This window comes from Sander lucioperca, chromosome 24 (assembly GCF_008315115.2).
Source record: "Sander lucioperca isolate FBNREF2018 chromosome 24, SLUC_FBN_1.2, whole genome shotgun sequence".
NCBI lineage: Eukaryota > Metazoa > Chordata > Actinopteri > Perciformes > Percidae > Sander > Sander lucioperca.
The window spans coordinates 9,579,037-9,597,069 of NC_050196.1; the positions used below are offsets into that span (position 1 = coordinate 9,579,037).

Consider the following 18,033-nt stretch of genomic DNA (forward strand, 5'->3'; position numbering starts at 1 on the left):
CTGTTGTTCTACACAACATCATATTTCCACCTACCTGAGGATTAAAAAAAAAAGAAAAAAAAAAAAAACTTGGTCTGAAAATGAAAAACCAAAACAAATTCACAAGAAAGCATGTCCACAATTCTGACATACTGGCTTTGAGGACGGCCTCGTTGACTTCAATCTCGCCTCTGATTGGCTCCTGGTACTCCAGCTGGGGACAGTATTGGAGAGGTTCAGGGCTGGGGGCGGCACTGGAGTAGCCGTTGGACATGGTCTCTCTGGGACTGTCTGTCCTCCCGCGCCGCACGTCAAATACCGATACGAGCTGGAAGAGACACACAAGAGAGTCAAACTGTGTCCTAAATGTTGTCAGATACTAAACATAGCGTGCACACAATCTGAAATCAACCAGCCTTCCTCAAGATGAGTGTGACAGTCTAAACAAGGAGATTTCTGGCATACGAACAAGCTGGAAACAGGTTATGTAGCATCTCCACTGTGCCATGATCACAGAGAGGCTTTTATGTGATTTATCTTGCCAACAGTGGGGATGCAACCTGGTTCATTCTGCCAAGTGTGCGATGTGTGTGCAATGTGTGTGTGTGCGTGTGTGTGTGTGTGTGTGTGTGTGTGTGTGTGTGTGTGTGTGTGTGTGTGTGCGAGCGTGCGTGGCAAGCGAACTGAGCTGGATTCACAGCTCATACAGCGCATAACACAACAGCAGCTGCCACTTCAGCCACACAATAACTTTCTTCATTTTGAACGAAGGAAAAAATAATGTGACCGGTTTAGAGGTGTTGACAAACCACGTGGCAAGGCGAGGTGAGGTGTGCATGTATGAAATTAGCAGTCAAATGAGATCTGACACGAGAATGAAAAGCTGTCAAACACAATGACATGGCTGCCACAATGAGACGATGGGAAGAGACAAGGGCGCCAAATGAACAGGGGATGGAGGGCAGAGGAACGACAAACAATCCTAATTGAGACAGGAACATGATGGCAGATAGAGCAAAAGGGGAAAGTGTGTGTGTGTGTGTGTGTGTGTGTGTGTGTGTGTGTGTGTGTGTGTGTGTGTGTGTGTGTGTGTGTGTGTGTGTGTGTGTGTGTGTGTGTGTGTGTGTGTTGACTTGCAGGGCCGTGCCATCATATGTGGTTTGATAAATGGACGCGTGGCGGTGTGACACTCTCATTAGACGGCCCTGGAGAAGGAAATGACCACTTAATGAAAAGCAATAACCACAGTGGAACGAGGGATGGACATAAAACAACAGACGAGTGGAGGACGTCAATTAACAACAAAGAAGTACGGAGGCTGTGTGTGTGTGTGTGTGTGTGTGTGTGTGTGTAAGTAAGTGTGTAAACAATAACCACAGAGGAGGCGGCAAAATATGTATCATCCATCACGCTGTGACGGCACATCTCACCTCAACCTCCCGTGATTCAATATCCTCATGACACCTGGTCGACGCCATGCAAAGGAGATTGGTCTGCTGCCTTTGTGTGTGTGTGTGTGTGTGTGTGTGTGTGTGTGTGTGTGTGTGTGTGTGTGTGTGTGAGAGAGAGCATTAGAGAGAGTGAGTGAGTGAAAGAAAAGATGAGGAATTGAGGGGCTGGCAGATGCAGAGAAGAGAGAGGAAAGAAAAGACCGAACGCCGGGAAAACAATCTGATTGGCCGCTTGATGGATGCTTCTTGGGCTCTTTCTCTCTTCTTTATCAGCTTTCCTCTTTCCCTCCTAATCTCCATCCCTCCCGAGCCTCCGTCTCTTTCTCCAAACTCGCTGACAGCATCAATCAAAGAAGTCTCAGAGCATAATGTGATGTGCGCAACAGCACGCGCACACACACACACACACACACACACACACAAATGTATACGTCTGGAACAACAACAACAACAACAACAACAAGTTATTTTAATGTGTGAAGGGGTGATGATGATTTGCTTTCCGGGAGTTTATGCTGTATGGCTGACACAGGCAGGGAGGGATGCAGATGAAGGCCGCCCTGCTGTTTCCACTCATCACTCAATCAAACACAAAGTATCAACACAATGAATCACGTATTGCTTCATTTGGAACAAGCTGAAGAACAGAAAAATGAACCTTTGAGGCACTGTATTTCAGTTGTGATGAAGACTTTGCATTGATCTCATGCGTTGTAACTAGGGCTGTCAAACGATTAAAATTTCTTAATCGCGATTAATCGCTGGATTTCTATAGTTAATCGCGATTAATCGCATGTTTTATCACATGATTAAAATTCTATTATTTTGCATTTCAGAACTGTTTTTAAGTCCATATTAACAATGGAAAGCCATTCTTACCAGTGGATCTTGATTGGGAATCAAATGAATGCAAAGAAAGTGACTTTATGAACTTGATTTTAAGATTTGCGCATCTTCGAACAACTTTGAATGCACCATGAGGCTGTAAATTACCAGTTTCACTGGACACACCGTCTGTGTTTTTCCGACAACAGCAGCTGCGGATTGTTACATCCCGGTGTCGGAATCCTCTACAGTGAAATACAGTCACACTTTACACCGTTTAGCGTTAGCTGTCAGCATTGTAACCGTGTTTAATCCAGCTACTAGCTAGCGGTAGGCTAACGTTAGCTGCTGTCTAGTATAGTGTAAACTAGCGTCACGTGCAGCGGTGTTTCTGTTGCCTGTAACGTCTGTTTCAGAGCATCAGAGAGAAGTGCAGGCATATCAGTGGCACCAGAATGAGGCACCGAAATCCGCATTGCTACTCCTGCAGCAGCAGAATGTGTTACGAGGAAGTACGGCAAAATAGTAGCCTGTTAGGCACGACGCAAAGCCGAGTGAAGTGAAAATAAATTAATAAATGGCGGCATGCGATTAATACGATTAAAAAAAATGAACGCATTATGCTCGACCCTTAATCGCATCGCGATTAACGCGTTAATGCTGACAGCCCTAGTTGTAACCCATAACCTTCAACCAATCAGGTGACATCCAATCAAGGGACTTTGCATTTACACCTGCTGGTAGTATTCCTCACTGAAAAGTTCCAACATCTTCCTAGCCAAAGATCTAATAATAAAAAAATTTGCTTCACAAAAATGATTCTTTAAATGGAAAATTAAAACTGATAAGTGTTAAATGGACCAAGGTCCATGCAGACTGAAAGGGTAGCTGACAGCTGATGGGTGCTGACGAGGGTCAAACTGAGGTGAGAAAAATGGAATCAGTGTAGATTTGCCATCAGCATTTAAACAGGCTGACAGCCTGTTTAAATGCTGATGGCAAATCTACACGGATTCCATTACTTCAGCAAACATCCACTTTCTGACAAGCTGGAGTTTGGATACAAGGCAACCAATACGGTTACTGTCACAATTTGAGTGAACAGACCGTTTCATGTTTTAAGCGTTGCCCCCTGTTGTTACAGCACATCTCTGCTTAATGTACTACTAAAGAATCTGGGTTTGTACATCTCATTACAGATTACATTCACGCTATCAGCCAAAAGAGACTACAATAATTAGACTGTGAAACACTATAGCAGGAGAGGAAACTTGGGAAAAGCATACATTTCAAAAGCACACAGGGGTTTGAAATTCAGTCCTTCAAACACAGCACCAACATGCTCTTTTGGAGGACCCTGTGCCCCAGGATGAAGAAAAACACCTTGAATGGCTCACAGTGTGTTTACTTAACATACAGCTTTCTCTCTGTCCCTCCTGACTGTGATTAGTATTCTAGGAAACAAATCGCCTTATTTTTCCGGCTGCGTCTGTGGGGGGATATTGATATGGACCTGAGGGGGGCCTGCATGTCAACTACTGCTGAATAATGTGACCCCTTTGTCTCATTTCCATGACACATACATGCTCACAAAAACACACTGATACCCGTGCCAAATACAAACGGCTGAACACTTCACATTGTCATGTTCTGATCGTCTGTAAATCACGACGCAGCGTGTGTATCCAACATGACCAGACTGTGTGTGTGTGTGTGTGTGTGTGTGTGTGTGTTGCAGAGCCAAAGCGATTATCATGACATACATGAAAGCCATATACAATAACATGCGTGAAGCAGAGAGAGAGAGATAAACACACTGTGTCTGTGAGGATTCTCGCGCATACACAGTACCTCAGGCACAGCTATTAAATGTTGGAATGCATGTGGCCTACAGTAGACACAGGCACACTTATTTTACTCAATTTTAATAGAGGCAAGCATACATCCACCCACACATATCCTATAATACTTTATATATATATATATATATATATATATATATATATATATATATTTTTTTTTTTTTTACAGATTTTGCTTTATTTTGATTAACCGATGCTCCTTTCCAGATCTAATCAAGTTGTTTTACAATGAAGCCGTGTGAATTTCTTTCTACTTTGCCAGAGTAGATTTAAATGACTTTGCTGGAATGGAAGTAAACTACGTTTCCAAGACTGTGTCAACACACCCTTTGAGAATGGGAGCAAACTCGATGCAGTGAGTACATGTAGGCTGAGAAAAATAATGACAAGTAGCTCGTTAAAATCAAGAGAGCCAGACTTGTTCCATCTGAAACCCAAGAGGTGTAATCAATAATAATAATAATCTTTAACAAAATTGTAGTTAAGTTAAAATGTCTGCCATGAAAAAGGTCTATTCCACTGATCGCAACTGCAAGCTAGTTAAAGGTGCTGTAGGTAGGATTGTGAAGATCCAGGACTTAGCCAAAAAATTTGAACATCGACAACTTCTCAGTCCCTCGCCCCTTTCCGCTAAAGCCCAAAACGGTCTCCTTAGCCCCTCCCCCCACAAGGGAGAATGAATGCGTGTGCATGAGCAGTGACTGACACACAGTTAGACACCCCCCCCTGGCCCTGATTGGAGCATCTGAACAGGGAGCGGTGGATTTTTGCAAATCGCACTACAGGCTGTAGGGGGTGCTAGAGGAGGTGGATTTTTATTTTTTTTATTACCTGCTTCATGTATTTCTACTGGAACATAGGGTCCATTTCAGCAACTATCACAGAAAGTTAGTTTTATAAGGCTTACCTACCTTTAACATGGATGTAAACAATGCAGGATTTAAAACAGCGGGGATCAAACCGCCAATCCTGCTTTTAGTAGACAACCCATTCTGCCTGATGAATGCCACAGCTGTGGCTCTATACCTTCCTAACACTGAAGGGACAGACTCAAAACTATTATGTTCAAGATAAATGAGTCCCTGGTTTACTGTAATGTTGTTCCAGGTGTTACATTCATTCTTAAGGGGGCGCTTCCCTGACAACTCAATCCCACATCCCGGAAGACCTGAGATGTGGGTGAAACTAAAAAGAAAGCTTTTAACGTCTATGACTTAATTATGGTTATCAAATAAAACCAGTATCAAGTCATTGTTTACATACTGTAGTGGTAGCAAGCATCCTCATATAAAAAGCAGTCGTTATCCCTATGGTAAATCAAGATATTCGGATTATTAAAATGGCTCTTTACAACAGGCAGCAAGGGTGTGTAAAGCCATACAGCAACCTTCCACCCTGCTGAAGGGACCGTGTGCGGGGCACATGACTCCCTACCGGCTTCCTGGCTGCTGTGCTGTAGCCAAGCCTGACCTTTGACCTCCCCGTCACGAGAGGGAAAGACAAAACGGGATTTCTTTACCGTGATCAATAAAGTTGCACATTATTATGATCACTATTAGTGAGATTGCTTTCACACAGGCTGCCAGAGCCAATCAGATGCAGAGTTTGCATACATCATGGTTTGTGAGTTTTTAATAGCCAGGATATGAAATGATCCCAGCTGCTGTAAACAGTAGATGGTGTTTACATGCTGCAACTCACAGATGGAACAGTTGAGTGTCTTTAATAATTGATGTATTTGCTAAGAATTAATTAGCCAAATGAAGCACGTCGTGTATGGGATACACTGGGGAGAAAATAGTATGTTCAGCATAGACACACACACACACACACACACACGTGTGTATATGTATATATATATATATGCAATCAGTAATGTTCACGCACTGAATAATGCCATTATTGAAAAATACACACCATAAAAACACAAGTGGTTTAGACAGTGTGGAAATAATCTCAGACACACACTTTTCACAGTTAGAGGATAAACAGTGCCACCTTGCTTCAGTCAAACTCTAGTGCATGCTCGTACCACTCAGGCCTCTAGTCTTTACATAAGCATCAGCAAATACGCAAATACACACACACACACGCACACACTTCCCTATTTCATCCGCTGGTACTAATCAACCCATTTTTCTTCTCTTCTCTCATCGCTGTGTGTGTGTGTGTGTGTGTGTGTGTGTGTGTGTGTGTGTGTGTTGTGCTACCAGTCTACCAGTCTATTGAGATGCTCTGCTCTTTTGTGCTGTTGTCATTTATCTTACGGCAGCCCCCCTCTCCTCCGTTTTCTCCCTCTCACGCTATTCTTCATTCTTTCTTTGAACGAGAGATGCATAATTCAGAAGGAGCGCGCAGCATCCTGACAGTAGTATGGTTACCCAATCATGTCTCACACACAGGCACATGCACACGCACACACACACTTTCTTTACTAAAGTACAGGTTTACAAAGTCTATTTTAGACATCAGCTTTTATAAGCGCTAAAATCTGAATCACAGAGAATAAACCTCCCACTCTCAGTGTCTTGACTCGACTTATATGAAAGCCTTCACTACCCGACAACCTGACTTGGTGTATAGGTTTCTGAGCGCACCATAGCTAAAAGGATTTAAACTGCCGTTACATTCAACTGATGGAACTGTGCGCAAAAACAAGTACTTTCTCCATACTGTATGGCTCATAACATGTGTGCATCTGGTGTTGTTTTTCATCCACTGAATTCCAAGCGGCTGAGGTGGGAAGAGACTGGAAAGTCGAATTGTTCACTGACAGAACAATATCCGCTGCATGTAGGAATTACATGCTGTTCAACAAAGAGCAGATACGATGTGTAGAGAATGGGTTTCTCCATGGTTGTAAAGAGTGATGAATATTGACAGTGCACAGGTACAGAGGGGTGAAGCGGAAATCTGGCTCTTGATATGCATGGCATCATGGGAGAAATGGCAATTCATTTGAAACAAGGCGTCAACAGTTATTTGCCTTTTTAAACCCACTAGCAGTTCATTGTAAGTGGTAATACTCCTGGCTGGATATTGTTTGTTATTTGTTATTTTTTCATAGTTTGAAGTGATTTAGAGTAGATTTGTCTTACACAGGGATGCACCTACTCAGCATAACACAAAGAAGACTGCAGGCAAATACCACACACAAAGATATACTTACATGCACTCAAGCATGTACCAAAAACTGATCCATGTTCATGGCACACACATACACAAATGTTTCCAGGACACAGTATGGGGCCATCAGAGGAATGTTTGGCCTGTGTTATTAGAAAAGTGGTTGCATTACCGGTGGGAGCGGGGGTAATCCTGCTCCTATTCCAGCCTGAATCTATACAGCACACTACCAGATGTGGGGTATTACCTCTCAGCGCGCACACACACACACACACACACACACACACACACACACACAAAGACACACACTCTCCCACTCATGAACTAAAGCGCACAAACAGATGCACAATCCAACTTGTCAAGCCTGTGCTAAGGGACTCCTTCAAAATAATGAATCATATACAGAGACATGCACTACTTGAACCTCTAAATGTTTCCTTCTTTCCGTTTGAAGAGATGCCAGTAGCTTCAAATAGAAGCTAGTGCTTCCACATTGAACATAACATCTCTTTGATGCTTCTGACAGACTGATCTAAACACCAACTAACACTTAACAGTCTGTTGGTGCAGTGGCCTAAGCATTTGCATTCATGCAAATTTAGCAAATAGTGACCCAGATCTCACACTGCTTCCACAAAGTAAAAATAGCAAACCGAAGTAAAAAAAAAAAAAAAAAAAAGAAAAAAAGAAGAAGCAAACTTGGAAAATAATGGCTGAAAGGTAAAAACGCTAGCCAATATTTCACACGGAGAAAAAAACACATTTCTTCCTGACACTCCTCTCTCCACCATAGAAATAATACAAAGTACTATAGGACACAAGACGAAATATTATAGGAAATCATTTAGGAGAGGTTATACAGTACTGTGTCAAACCAAAATTTATTTGACCAACTTTTTATTAGCTACTCACATCATTTACATTGAAAGGCAACAACCATTTGTTTAGAAAACTGACTGAACCATAGATGTAAAGTAAAAAAAAAAAAGAAAAAAAAGAAAGAAAGAAAGAAAGAATAATAGAAAAATTGGACTGGTATTGGCACATCCTCATTATATTAGAACTCAGTTTAACATCAGCATTAAGGGAAATATAATATTAGGGGTTGCATATTGGAAATTTGGATCCTGGTACTTTCTAGGCATTGTTACCAAAATGTATTCTGTTTGTCCAGGAAAAATACCTGTGAAAACCCAACATTTATAGCATACACATACAGTAGTGTAAGGGCCCATTTTTATCTAGTTATTTGTGTTCGCATACTAAAGATGATCATGTGCACAAGTTTCTTCCAGATACTTTTTCTGTCAAAATGGTTACAATCCAGCTGTTTGGCAAAATATTTTGTAGAATAAGTGCCACTTATTCTATAAAATATTTAAAGTAGACTGCAAATCCTGCAGGTTGAAAGTGGCTTAATGAGACATGAAGAACTCTATTCACAAATCAGTTAACAACATTCAACAGGTGATGCCTCAAATGCCTAAATAAGAAAACAAAAATCTGATATTCTTAACATTAAATTATTCTATAGAAATGGCATTGTGTTTTTTCCACCTAAAAGATTGTATATTCTGTGATCTACTGATTGATTGATTGATTGTTCTGTGTTTGAAATCATTCATGGTGAGAAATCACAGTATTCTCAGGAAAAAAATAGAGGAATTCTGAAGAATTCTGAAGGATTCTGAGGAAAAAATTCAATCCTAGTCCACCCACAACCACTGATGAAAAGAGTTAAGCAAAGGTTTTGGAGAAAACACAAAAATGCAGACCTAACAGCTTTTTGTTCTGGCACACTGCCAAAAAGGTTCTTTATGGCACAGAACAGGATTGAAATATAATTCTCTCTCTCTCTCTCTCTCTCTCTCTCTCTCTCTCTCTCTCTCTCTCTCTCTCTCTCTCTCTCTCTCTCTCTCTCTCTCTCTCTCTCTCTCTCTCTCTCTCTCTCTCTCTCTCTCTCTCTCTCCTCTCTCTCCCCTCTCTCTCTCTCTCTCTCTCTCTCAAGCGAGAGCCACCAGCTGAGGTATTGCAGTGCCGGCTACGCACAGTGAAAGGCCACATTATTATTTATGCACACTCATAAAGGGAGAGGGTAAACTCTTCATAAATCACACATGCCCAAGAGGCCGAGAGAAAGAAGGAGGGGTGAGGAGGCGGAGGAAGGTGGGGGAGATGAGGGGAAAGAGGGAGCAAAGGAGTGAGGAATATGGGTGACAGGGGAGCTCCAGGCCTCGTATTTCTCGGGCCGGCAACACAAATATGAAACCGGCTCGTTCATCATTGCCGCAGTGCAAGCACATCTGTGATGGTTACACTGGGCCTGCTCCGCATCTGTGGACACGACACACTGACACATGCACGGGAACGTGTACTCCCTCGGCACCAGAAACTCATAACCTCTTTCTCATAAATGTGCATAAACACGCACAAACACACATTCCCATATACACACACAAACACCACACACGTTCCAACTCTCATCCCCAAAAGTCAGAGCCGGAGCCTAATAATCTGCTTTCTTTTCCCTGTGGCCGTCGCAAGGCCAGCTGCTCCCTCCAACCTCCTCCTCCTCCATCCTCCCTCCTTCCTTCCTCCCGGGATCTGACAGAGAAATAGAAGGAGTGATTAACTCAGAGCTGCGAGGCTTGTGCCCTCTCACCTGTGGCTCTCTCCTCCACAGGCTGCCCCCCCCCCCCTCCTCCTCCTCCTCCTCTTTCCATCTGCCCTCCCTTGACATTAGACTTTCATACCATACGTCACCTCGTTTTTTTTCTCGCGTTTCTCTTTGTGTGGACGGAGCTTTGAAGTGACGGTAAGCATGGTATAAAAGGGATAATCTGTATTTTTCATTATTATTATTATTATTATTCATTCAATTATGAATAATTTACCAGTTTTCCGCTATGTCCATGATGACCTAAAAGTGCTTTTCATTTCTGGATTGTTGAATCTTTCAGCTCAGATTACTTCTTTAGGGGTAAACATTTTGCTCTCCTCCACAGTTGAGTTGCTGATATATATATATATATATATATATATATATATATATATATATATATATATATATATATATATATATATATATATATATATATATATATATATATATATATACACACACACACACACACACACACACACACACTATACGAACTATACATTACTGACATTCGTTACTTGCTGTTGCCATGGAGAGCCACCATCACTCACAGCCTGAAGGTGTTTGGGAGAGAGGGAAAAAGATTTTTCCTGCGCCCATCAACATATGTGTTCCTTCCAACACACCTTATTAGATAGTTATTGACTCAACATCAAAGCCTGGAGTAGAAAAGTAGGATTTGTGCTGCATTACATGTCTGCAAGCGTCACAAGTACAGAACACCACCTGACAGCACCATCCATCAGTATATATGACGGTGAGGGGGCTGGAGCTCCTACTGCATGCTAACCTTTTCAGTATAAATAAACATACAAGTATATAATGTGTGTGCAGTTGAACTACTCTGACTGTATCATCTTATAGAGTAATTCAATGAAGGAGACTCAGCCCATTAACTCAGTGTATAACAACGTCTACTGTGATTAACAAGCAATGCAAAATAGACACTTACCAAGTTCTGAAACAATTCATTTTTCATTCATTTTTGTCACTATGAGCAACCCCTTAATGTGATCCATTGCCAATATAAAAATATTGATTATAGCTTTAGACCGAAAGGAAAGATATATAGAGGATAGAAAAACAAACTATAGTATACGATCACCTCAATATATTTGGCAACAATCCAAATAATTGAACCATTATTTCAGTTATTTACCAGGCATAATCTTCAGCGTCCTGCTTTGCTGCTTGTCTAGGTATTATAGAGAGAATGTATCAAACAATCTGATATATGAGATGGGAATTTTTCACAATTGTCTAGAGCTGTATCTGAATCAAGAATATCCAGGTCGAATGTGATTTGCCAGGGATGTTTCTTCACTCCGACTCACGTTTTACTGCCTTTAAATAATGACATCTAACATGATCATCATCTGTGATGTGAAAACTAGTAAAACAACCACTCCTCCTTTCCACACGTCCCTTAATGTCAGATGGCTAATAACTCGAGTGGCCTATTCAGACACATTACCGTCCACGGAGCTCAATTCATTAGCCCAATCAGTTAGTTGATGGAGGGTGAGAGGCAGGAAAAATGAATAGTAACAATATAGTTTGTGTGGTTGCGTGTGTGCAACACAATGGACACAGATGTGGTTTCAGCTGTGTAATTGCACCAGGAATCATCTAATACTTAGCCTAAATGAGTTGGATTCAGTATTACAAGCATATATCCTCTAGGTGCTACACACACACACACACACACACACACACACACACACACACACACACACACACACACACTGCTACAGACAGACACACACACACATACATACACACACACCTACAAACAAGTCTGGGAGTGTGACTTTGTGTTGATTTGAGTTATTAGCAGTTGGAGTGAGCGGATGGAAAACACACCACGCTTTTCACACCCCCTCAGACAACGCACACACAATGACACAAACACACACATACAGCATTCTGGGGCACTGTCATCTAGGAAAACAGATGGTGTGAGGCTGGTTAGGTCAGAGAGTAGATTTGCTGTAAACAAGTTGATCTATAATAGATCATTAGCAGGATGTGATTAGCTTCTCTGCAGGCTGCTGTGACAAAATCACTGCTAACTGATAAAGCTAATATTGACGACAAACACAAGCTGCAGCTTCACAATATCACGCGATTGTTTTCTTAAACTAGAGCTCGTATTCCATGTCAAATGTCTGGGGTGTATAGCTGCAGCACTGGATTACACACGTCGTTTGAGACACAGACCGTGACACAGGCCGCCTCTTCCACATCCTCATGCCTCATCCTCTCCTGCCACACTGATTATGTGCACGTGTCATTAGAAAAGGGAGTCCACAGAGCGCAGTGCACCTCTGGCCTCGACACGCCCCCCCCAGGTCCCTCCTGCCAGACGCAGGCAGGTCAGGTTACAGACTGACCGTCTCACTCCATTAGGAGCTAATGGGTGGTGTGATGGTGACACAGAGGGCAACATAGAGTCTGTGTGATTAACAGATGGAAAAACACCAAAGGACAAGATCTGAGGGTGTGATGACCTAGTATAGCCTCGATAAGTCACACACACCTACGCAAAGAAAACAGAAAGGGGCCTTATCCTAACTGAATCCCAGCCTTTCGCTTCGGTGAACTGACAAATGACTTTGGAGAAGTGCCATCATTCAAAGTCGAAAGGTAGAGCAATGGATCATCTAAAAAAAGGAATTAAAATTCCAAAGTGCAACTTTATGAGAAAAGCTAATGAAAAGCAGACGGGCACGGCACGAATTCTTGCTCCTTAAGCCTTCCTAGAGTTCTCGCATCGTAATTGCAATCAAACGGGGCTTGGTGAATGTGTGTGAGTGTGTGTAGGGGGTATTGTTAATTGAATATAATCACATGAAGAGCTGTTGTGGTGCTCAGATGGGTGGGGGGGGTTGAATCAAGGTCGAGGCTGATGAGATATGATAAAATCAGATCAAGTGACCGAATCCCGCCGGGCAAAACATTCAAATGCTGCGGTCTGATCTGATCTACAGGCAACAGAGATAATCTAACTTTATTTAATATACTGTAGGTTTACTGGAGATTTGAATACATTAATGTGCATCACTGACGATTAGGAGGATGCATAATAAATACAAGGTGAGGAAAAAGCAACAGGAACACCTCTTCCTTCCATCTAATTTAATAGCTCTGTAACAAATCCTATCTTTTTAAAAAGGTTATACCAACGGCATGTTTGAAGTCGTATACAAGTCATTATGACAGAGGGCAGCACAGAAAACTTGGTGTACAGGACCTTCAGCAGGTAGGAATTCAATTTCAATTCAATTATTTATTTATTTATTTATAGTATCAAATCATAACAAGAGTTATCTCAAGACACTTTACAGAGGTCTAGACCACACTCTATAATAGGCAGAGACCCAACAAATCCAACAATTCCCCCAAGAGCAAGCATTTAAGGCAACAGCAGCGAGGAAAAACTTCCTTTTAGGCAGAAACATTGAGACACTGATACAGATATACAGATATAGAGAAATCTAAAGTCATCGGATCCATGGCATTTGAATACACATACAGTTTGTTCTGTAATTTTGAAATGATGAATTGTCAATATCAGACAGACGTTTTGCAAAATGGACAGACAATACTTAGAAATATGATTTCACATAATCAGAACACCAGAGCCAAGGCTGAAAACATTTAAAATACCCATTTTCCATTATGCAGTTTAGCTTCATAACAATTGATTTCAGACAATCAAATTTAGAACGCTCCACATGTCTGGAGCCTCCAGGCCTCAACAGTGATGGCAACCTTAAGAAATGAATAATGTTCTTTTTGCTAGAATAAAATCAATTAAGCAGACAACAGAAGGAACGTAATGACTCGTTCCAGATGAACTACAGCGGATTCATTTTATATACCGGGCATGTTCAGAATCCATGCAAGATTTCTAATTAATATTCAAATGTGTCAGACACAGGTGAGGTCGTATGGATCATGGTTAGAATGTGAGGAGGGCATTATGATTGGGCTCAATCTCAGAGGATGTTAGACTTGCACCAACTTTGACCACCTTTAAATCCAAAATTAAAAACTTCCTTTTTCTACCAGTTTATGTCTCTGTTCTTTTAACTTGCACGTTTTTATGTTGATTTTCCTTCCTTTTCTTGTATTTTTAATGCTTTATTTAAAGCACTCCGAATTGCCTTTGTGTATGAAATGTGCTATGGAAATAAACTTGACCTGCCTGAACATTTTCTAAATCAGCACACTTGAACCTCATGCTCCTGCTCATCACTGGCCATTCAGACACTGTGCAGAGTTATGGGACTATTCAGATGCCAATCAAACGCGGCTCGCCGCGGCGGTGAATGAGGGGAATGGAGGTGAGGGAGCGAGATGTCACAGAGCGTCAAAGGCTAATCAGCGGGTCTGCGCCTCGCAATCACGTCCCATTCACTAAACTTTTTCTCCAGCGGGTTAGCACGTTTTAAGTAATGCCTTGTTGTCGCCTGTCAGAGGGGCTGACATCTGACATGTAATAAATGACTTCAGACAAATCAACCGAAATAACTTACAAGAAAGAGCTGGTGGGAAAAAAAAAATCTGCTGCAGCATTATTTCATTCCATTGTGAGTTTAAAATCTGACGCTCAAGACCGGACTCAAGACTGGACCAAAAGGCTGTATGTCCACACTTGGTCTGCAAATGGCTGTATGTACACTGGTATGTATTTGCTTGTCCGTATTCAAAGTTCTTCAACAAATTCAGTTACGTTTGGATTCAGAGTTTCCTACCGAAATGCTTTGTGTGGATCTTTAAGGCCTAACAAACATGCTTAATGCATTTCCTGCAAAACCTGACCTACATTCACGTTTACATCCGCTAGCAGCAGTTTGAAAAGTTTGATATCTTTTATTACCAGTGCCAATTTTACTTTGTGAAATATGAACTACATAAAGTGAAATTAAGGTCATTATTCACAGAGGTGTCATTTTCTCTTTAAAAAGGATATGGAAGTTGCTCATGACCACAGACCTACTTCAAATATCATAACATATTTCCATGAGACCGATTCATTCTAATAGCATTGCGTCCTCCACTGTGACATGCAAGAAGAAGAGATGGATGATGGGAGATGGCCTCGTAATCAAGCGGTTGAAATTTCAGAGGGAGATCAGCTGGGATATGCACTCTTACCATTTACATTCCGGCAACCAGAGACTGCACAGGAGGTTCATGGACGCCTTGTAGGCGCAGTGATTAAAAAGGGCTAATTAAAGGGAGATGGAGGAAATCATTTCAGTTTTTTTTTTCCCCCATTAAATTTCCCATGAAATTAGATTTCTCGTTTGGCTGCATGGGATGGAAGGTTGACTTTTTTATGTGCCCCCCCCACCCCCCAGCCTCAAAAACAAGGTCCGTGTGGAGCAATGTGTATGTGTGTATGTGCACATGGAATGAGGAGTGGCAGTCCACTTATGAGGAGACGTTATGCTCCCTGAGTTTAATTCCCATTCTGGAGGAGATAGGCGTGACAAGAGAGGACACTCGTATATGTTAAACATTCAAATTCCAGCTGCATGTGGGTGAAGCAGAGGAATGATGTGCAATGGCCTTCCAATCAAGCAGCATCTACATGCAGTTTCATTTGTGTCGCACCCCGCAGTACTACAACAAAATCTCTCCAATGAACACAGGAAAGAGCAGCCATGTACTGTATATGTATGTATATTGGAGGGACACTGACAGCTCCTGTGTGCCGTGGAGACGTATGGGAGTAGTGGTCGCTGCTAATGCATTATCCCAAAGGACTGTCAATGGGAGAGAATGACAGCCCTGGTAGCAGTATATGGGCAATGTGTAGAGGTAAAGCACTACATCTGTTAATAACTGCTTTTGAAAACAAAGGGAGCAAAGAGATGGAGGAGCGAGGGCCAGATGAGGAAAGGAAAGGAAAGGGAAAACAACAGATGGAAATGTCTGATTTTGGCAGAATAAATACCTGACGAAATCAAGACACCCCAGCACATTGTTGCAGAAATCATATCCAATATTAACGGCTGTTATATAACATATCGCCTGCCCCTAGAGCCACATACAAGTCCATGATGTGTGTGCATGAGTGAAAGGCGGGAAAAAATGGACTGATGGAGGATAAGGCAGGTTAACTAGTCTTTAAACTACAGTGATTTGACAGAAACAGCGCAACGAAAGAGGAAGAGATCGAAAGGCTGTTATGTCTGCCCACTTCTCCAAACCATTAACGAAGTAGTGGGTTATCTGACAGGTCAATGACTCCAACCGACATGCCTCCAACTGTCTTCCGAGAGCTGCAGGGCGCACGCGCACACACACAGTTTTGGACACCTGTCACTTAGACATGGACAGACAACCTGTGGGTTCTTGTTTGTCTGTGGTTTAACGCGCGCGCGCGCGCACACACACACACACATACACACACACACATACACACACACACACACACATACACACACACACACACACACACACACACACACACACACACACACAGTAAAGGGTCAAAGTCGAGGAGAGCTAGAGTATAATTGACTGAACCATGACCTGCTCTCTTTATACTGTGGTCTTTTCTGTCTGTGAGTGTGTACTGTGTGTATGTGGTCACACCTAAGCCAACACCCCGTGGCCTTCTTCACATTCATCAGATTGATATTAATATTCATGAGGAGGCTGGTGGCCGGTGTCTCGAGATGGGGTCCTAATGAACGGATTGTGTATTTGTATGCTTGCTGGTGTGTGTGTATGTGTGTGTGTGTGTGTGTGTGTGTGTGTGTGTGTGTGTGTGTGTGTGTGTGTGTGTGTGTGTGTGTGTGTGTGTGTGTGTCTACGCGCATGTCGCTGATGCAGGGGGCAGAACTGTAATCAAATCACAGCCACCCCCTCATCTCCACCCTCATCAACCACCAGTGGCGCTCCTTCCGTAGACGCTAATGCTGAAATGCTACGCTACACGCCTGCCTGTGGTTCGGCGCAGGCGGCGGGACAACAGACGTGTGTGTGTGTGTGTGTGTGTGTGTGTGTGTGTGTGTTGAATAATGGTCAGGGGCTGGCCCACATAAAGAGGTCTGGGCTCGCGGCGAAACTAACCACTAGGCGTACAAATAGCTTACCATTATCTCTCATTAGCATCCGCGGCTAACACAGGGCCCATGCTGTGTGGTGGAGGGCCCTCACAATGGGACCACTCCTGTATGATTGATGGCGAAACAGCGTCGGCCACAATAACGGAGCAAAAAAAGAAAAGCACTAAAGATAGAATCTGTCGGCCGCGGCGAGGTAATAAAAACGTAGACAAACAAAAGGAAGTCAGACTAATCAAGAATGCCAGGCACAGCTCATTAATCTATGAGAGCCGACACTGTTTGGAAGCCCGGAGATAAGTCGGATGACTGGCACGTTATGAAGATCACGTGCGCTCGTCCTATTCCGTCTGCTATCTTTTCATCAGCAGCGAAAACAAAAGGATAAAATGAGGAGTGAGATGAAAGGGGGGGTTTGGAGAATTGGGTGAAAGCTGAGAGAGTTTAGAAACAAAAGGTAAATTAGACAGCTCCTGCATGGTGCAGGTTCTAGTGAAGCGTTTGCTCAGCAGAGCCCGTAATCACAAAAAGCACCGCAGCTAGGGAAAGAGAGCCGACGCCAGGGTCGCTTGTTAGTGAGGGAATTTGATCATCAAATGCTGGAGCGGGATTTGATCTGTGACACTTCATCATTCTGAGGATGCTGACAAAAAAAGCAGGCTTACGTTGAAAAAAATTGAGTCATTATAATCTACGACTCACCCTCTTGTGCACAAATAAGATGCAGATTTTATGATTATAATTCCATCATCCCAGAAAACGAAGCTTCTGTTCTCTGGGATTGCAAAAAGCTGAAGATCCCCACTGAGTTTACACATCTATTATTTAGTTGTGTCCCCTTTTTTAACGAAGAGTATTTTGCCAAACTTGCAGTCCCACATGCACCAGACGGCGTGCATAAACACTCACACTCTATTGTTCATGCAGCTTAAAACACCAATTGTTATTGCGTGGTAAAGGGTCGGCTGAATATATTCCATTTCCATTTCATTTGGCCTTCTTGCTGACTAAGTGTTGATAATTCATCATTCGCCTGGGCCCGG

General features: G+C 42.5%; 1 protein-coding gene across 2 annotated transcripts in view; it reads right to left on the reverse strand.

Moving 5' to 3' along the window:
- pard3ba (par-3 family cell polarity regulator beta a) overlaps window positions 1–18,033 on the reverse strand; it is a 143,360-nt gene that overhangs the window by 115,149 nt on the left and 10,178 nt on the right. For both annotated transcript variants that reach the window (XM_035998616.1, XM_031291945.2), the window contains exon 3: window positions 133–307. In XM_035998616.1, the coding sequence (XP_035854509.1) occupies window positions 133–307 (175 nt within the window). The remainder of the gene's footprint in view (window positions 1–132; window positions 308–18,033) is intronic.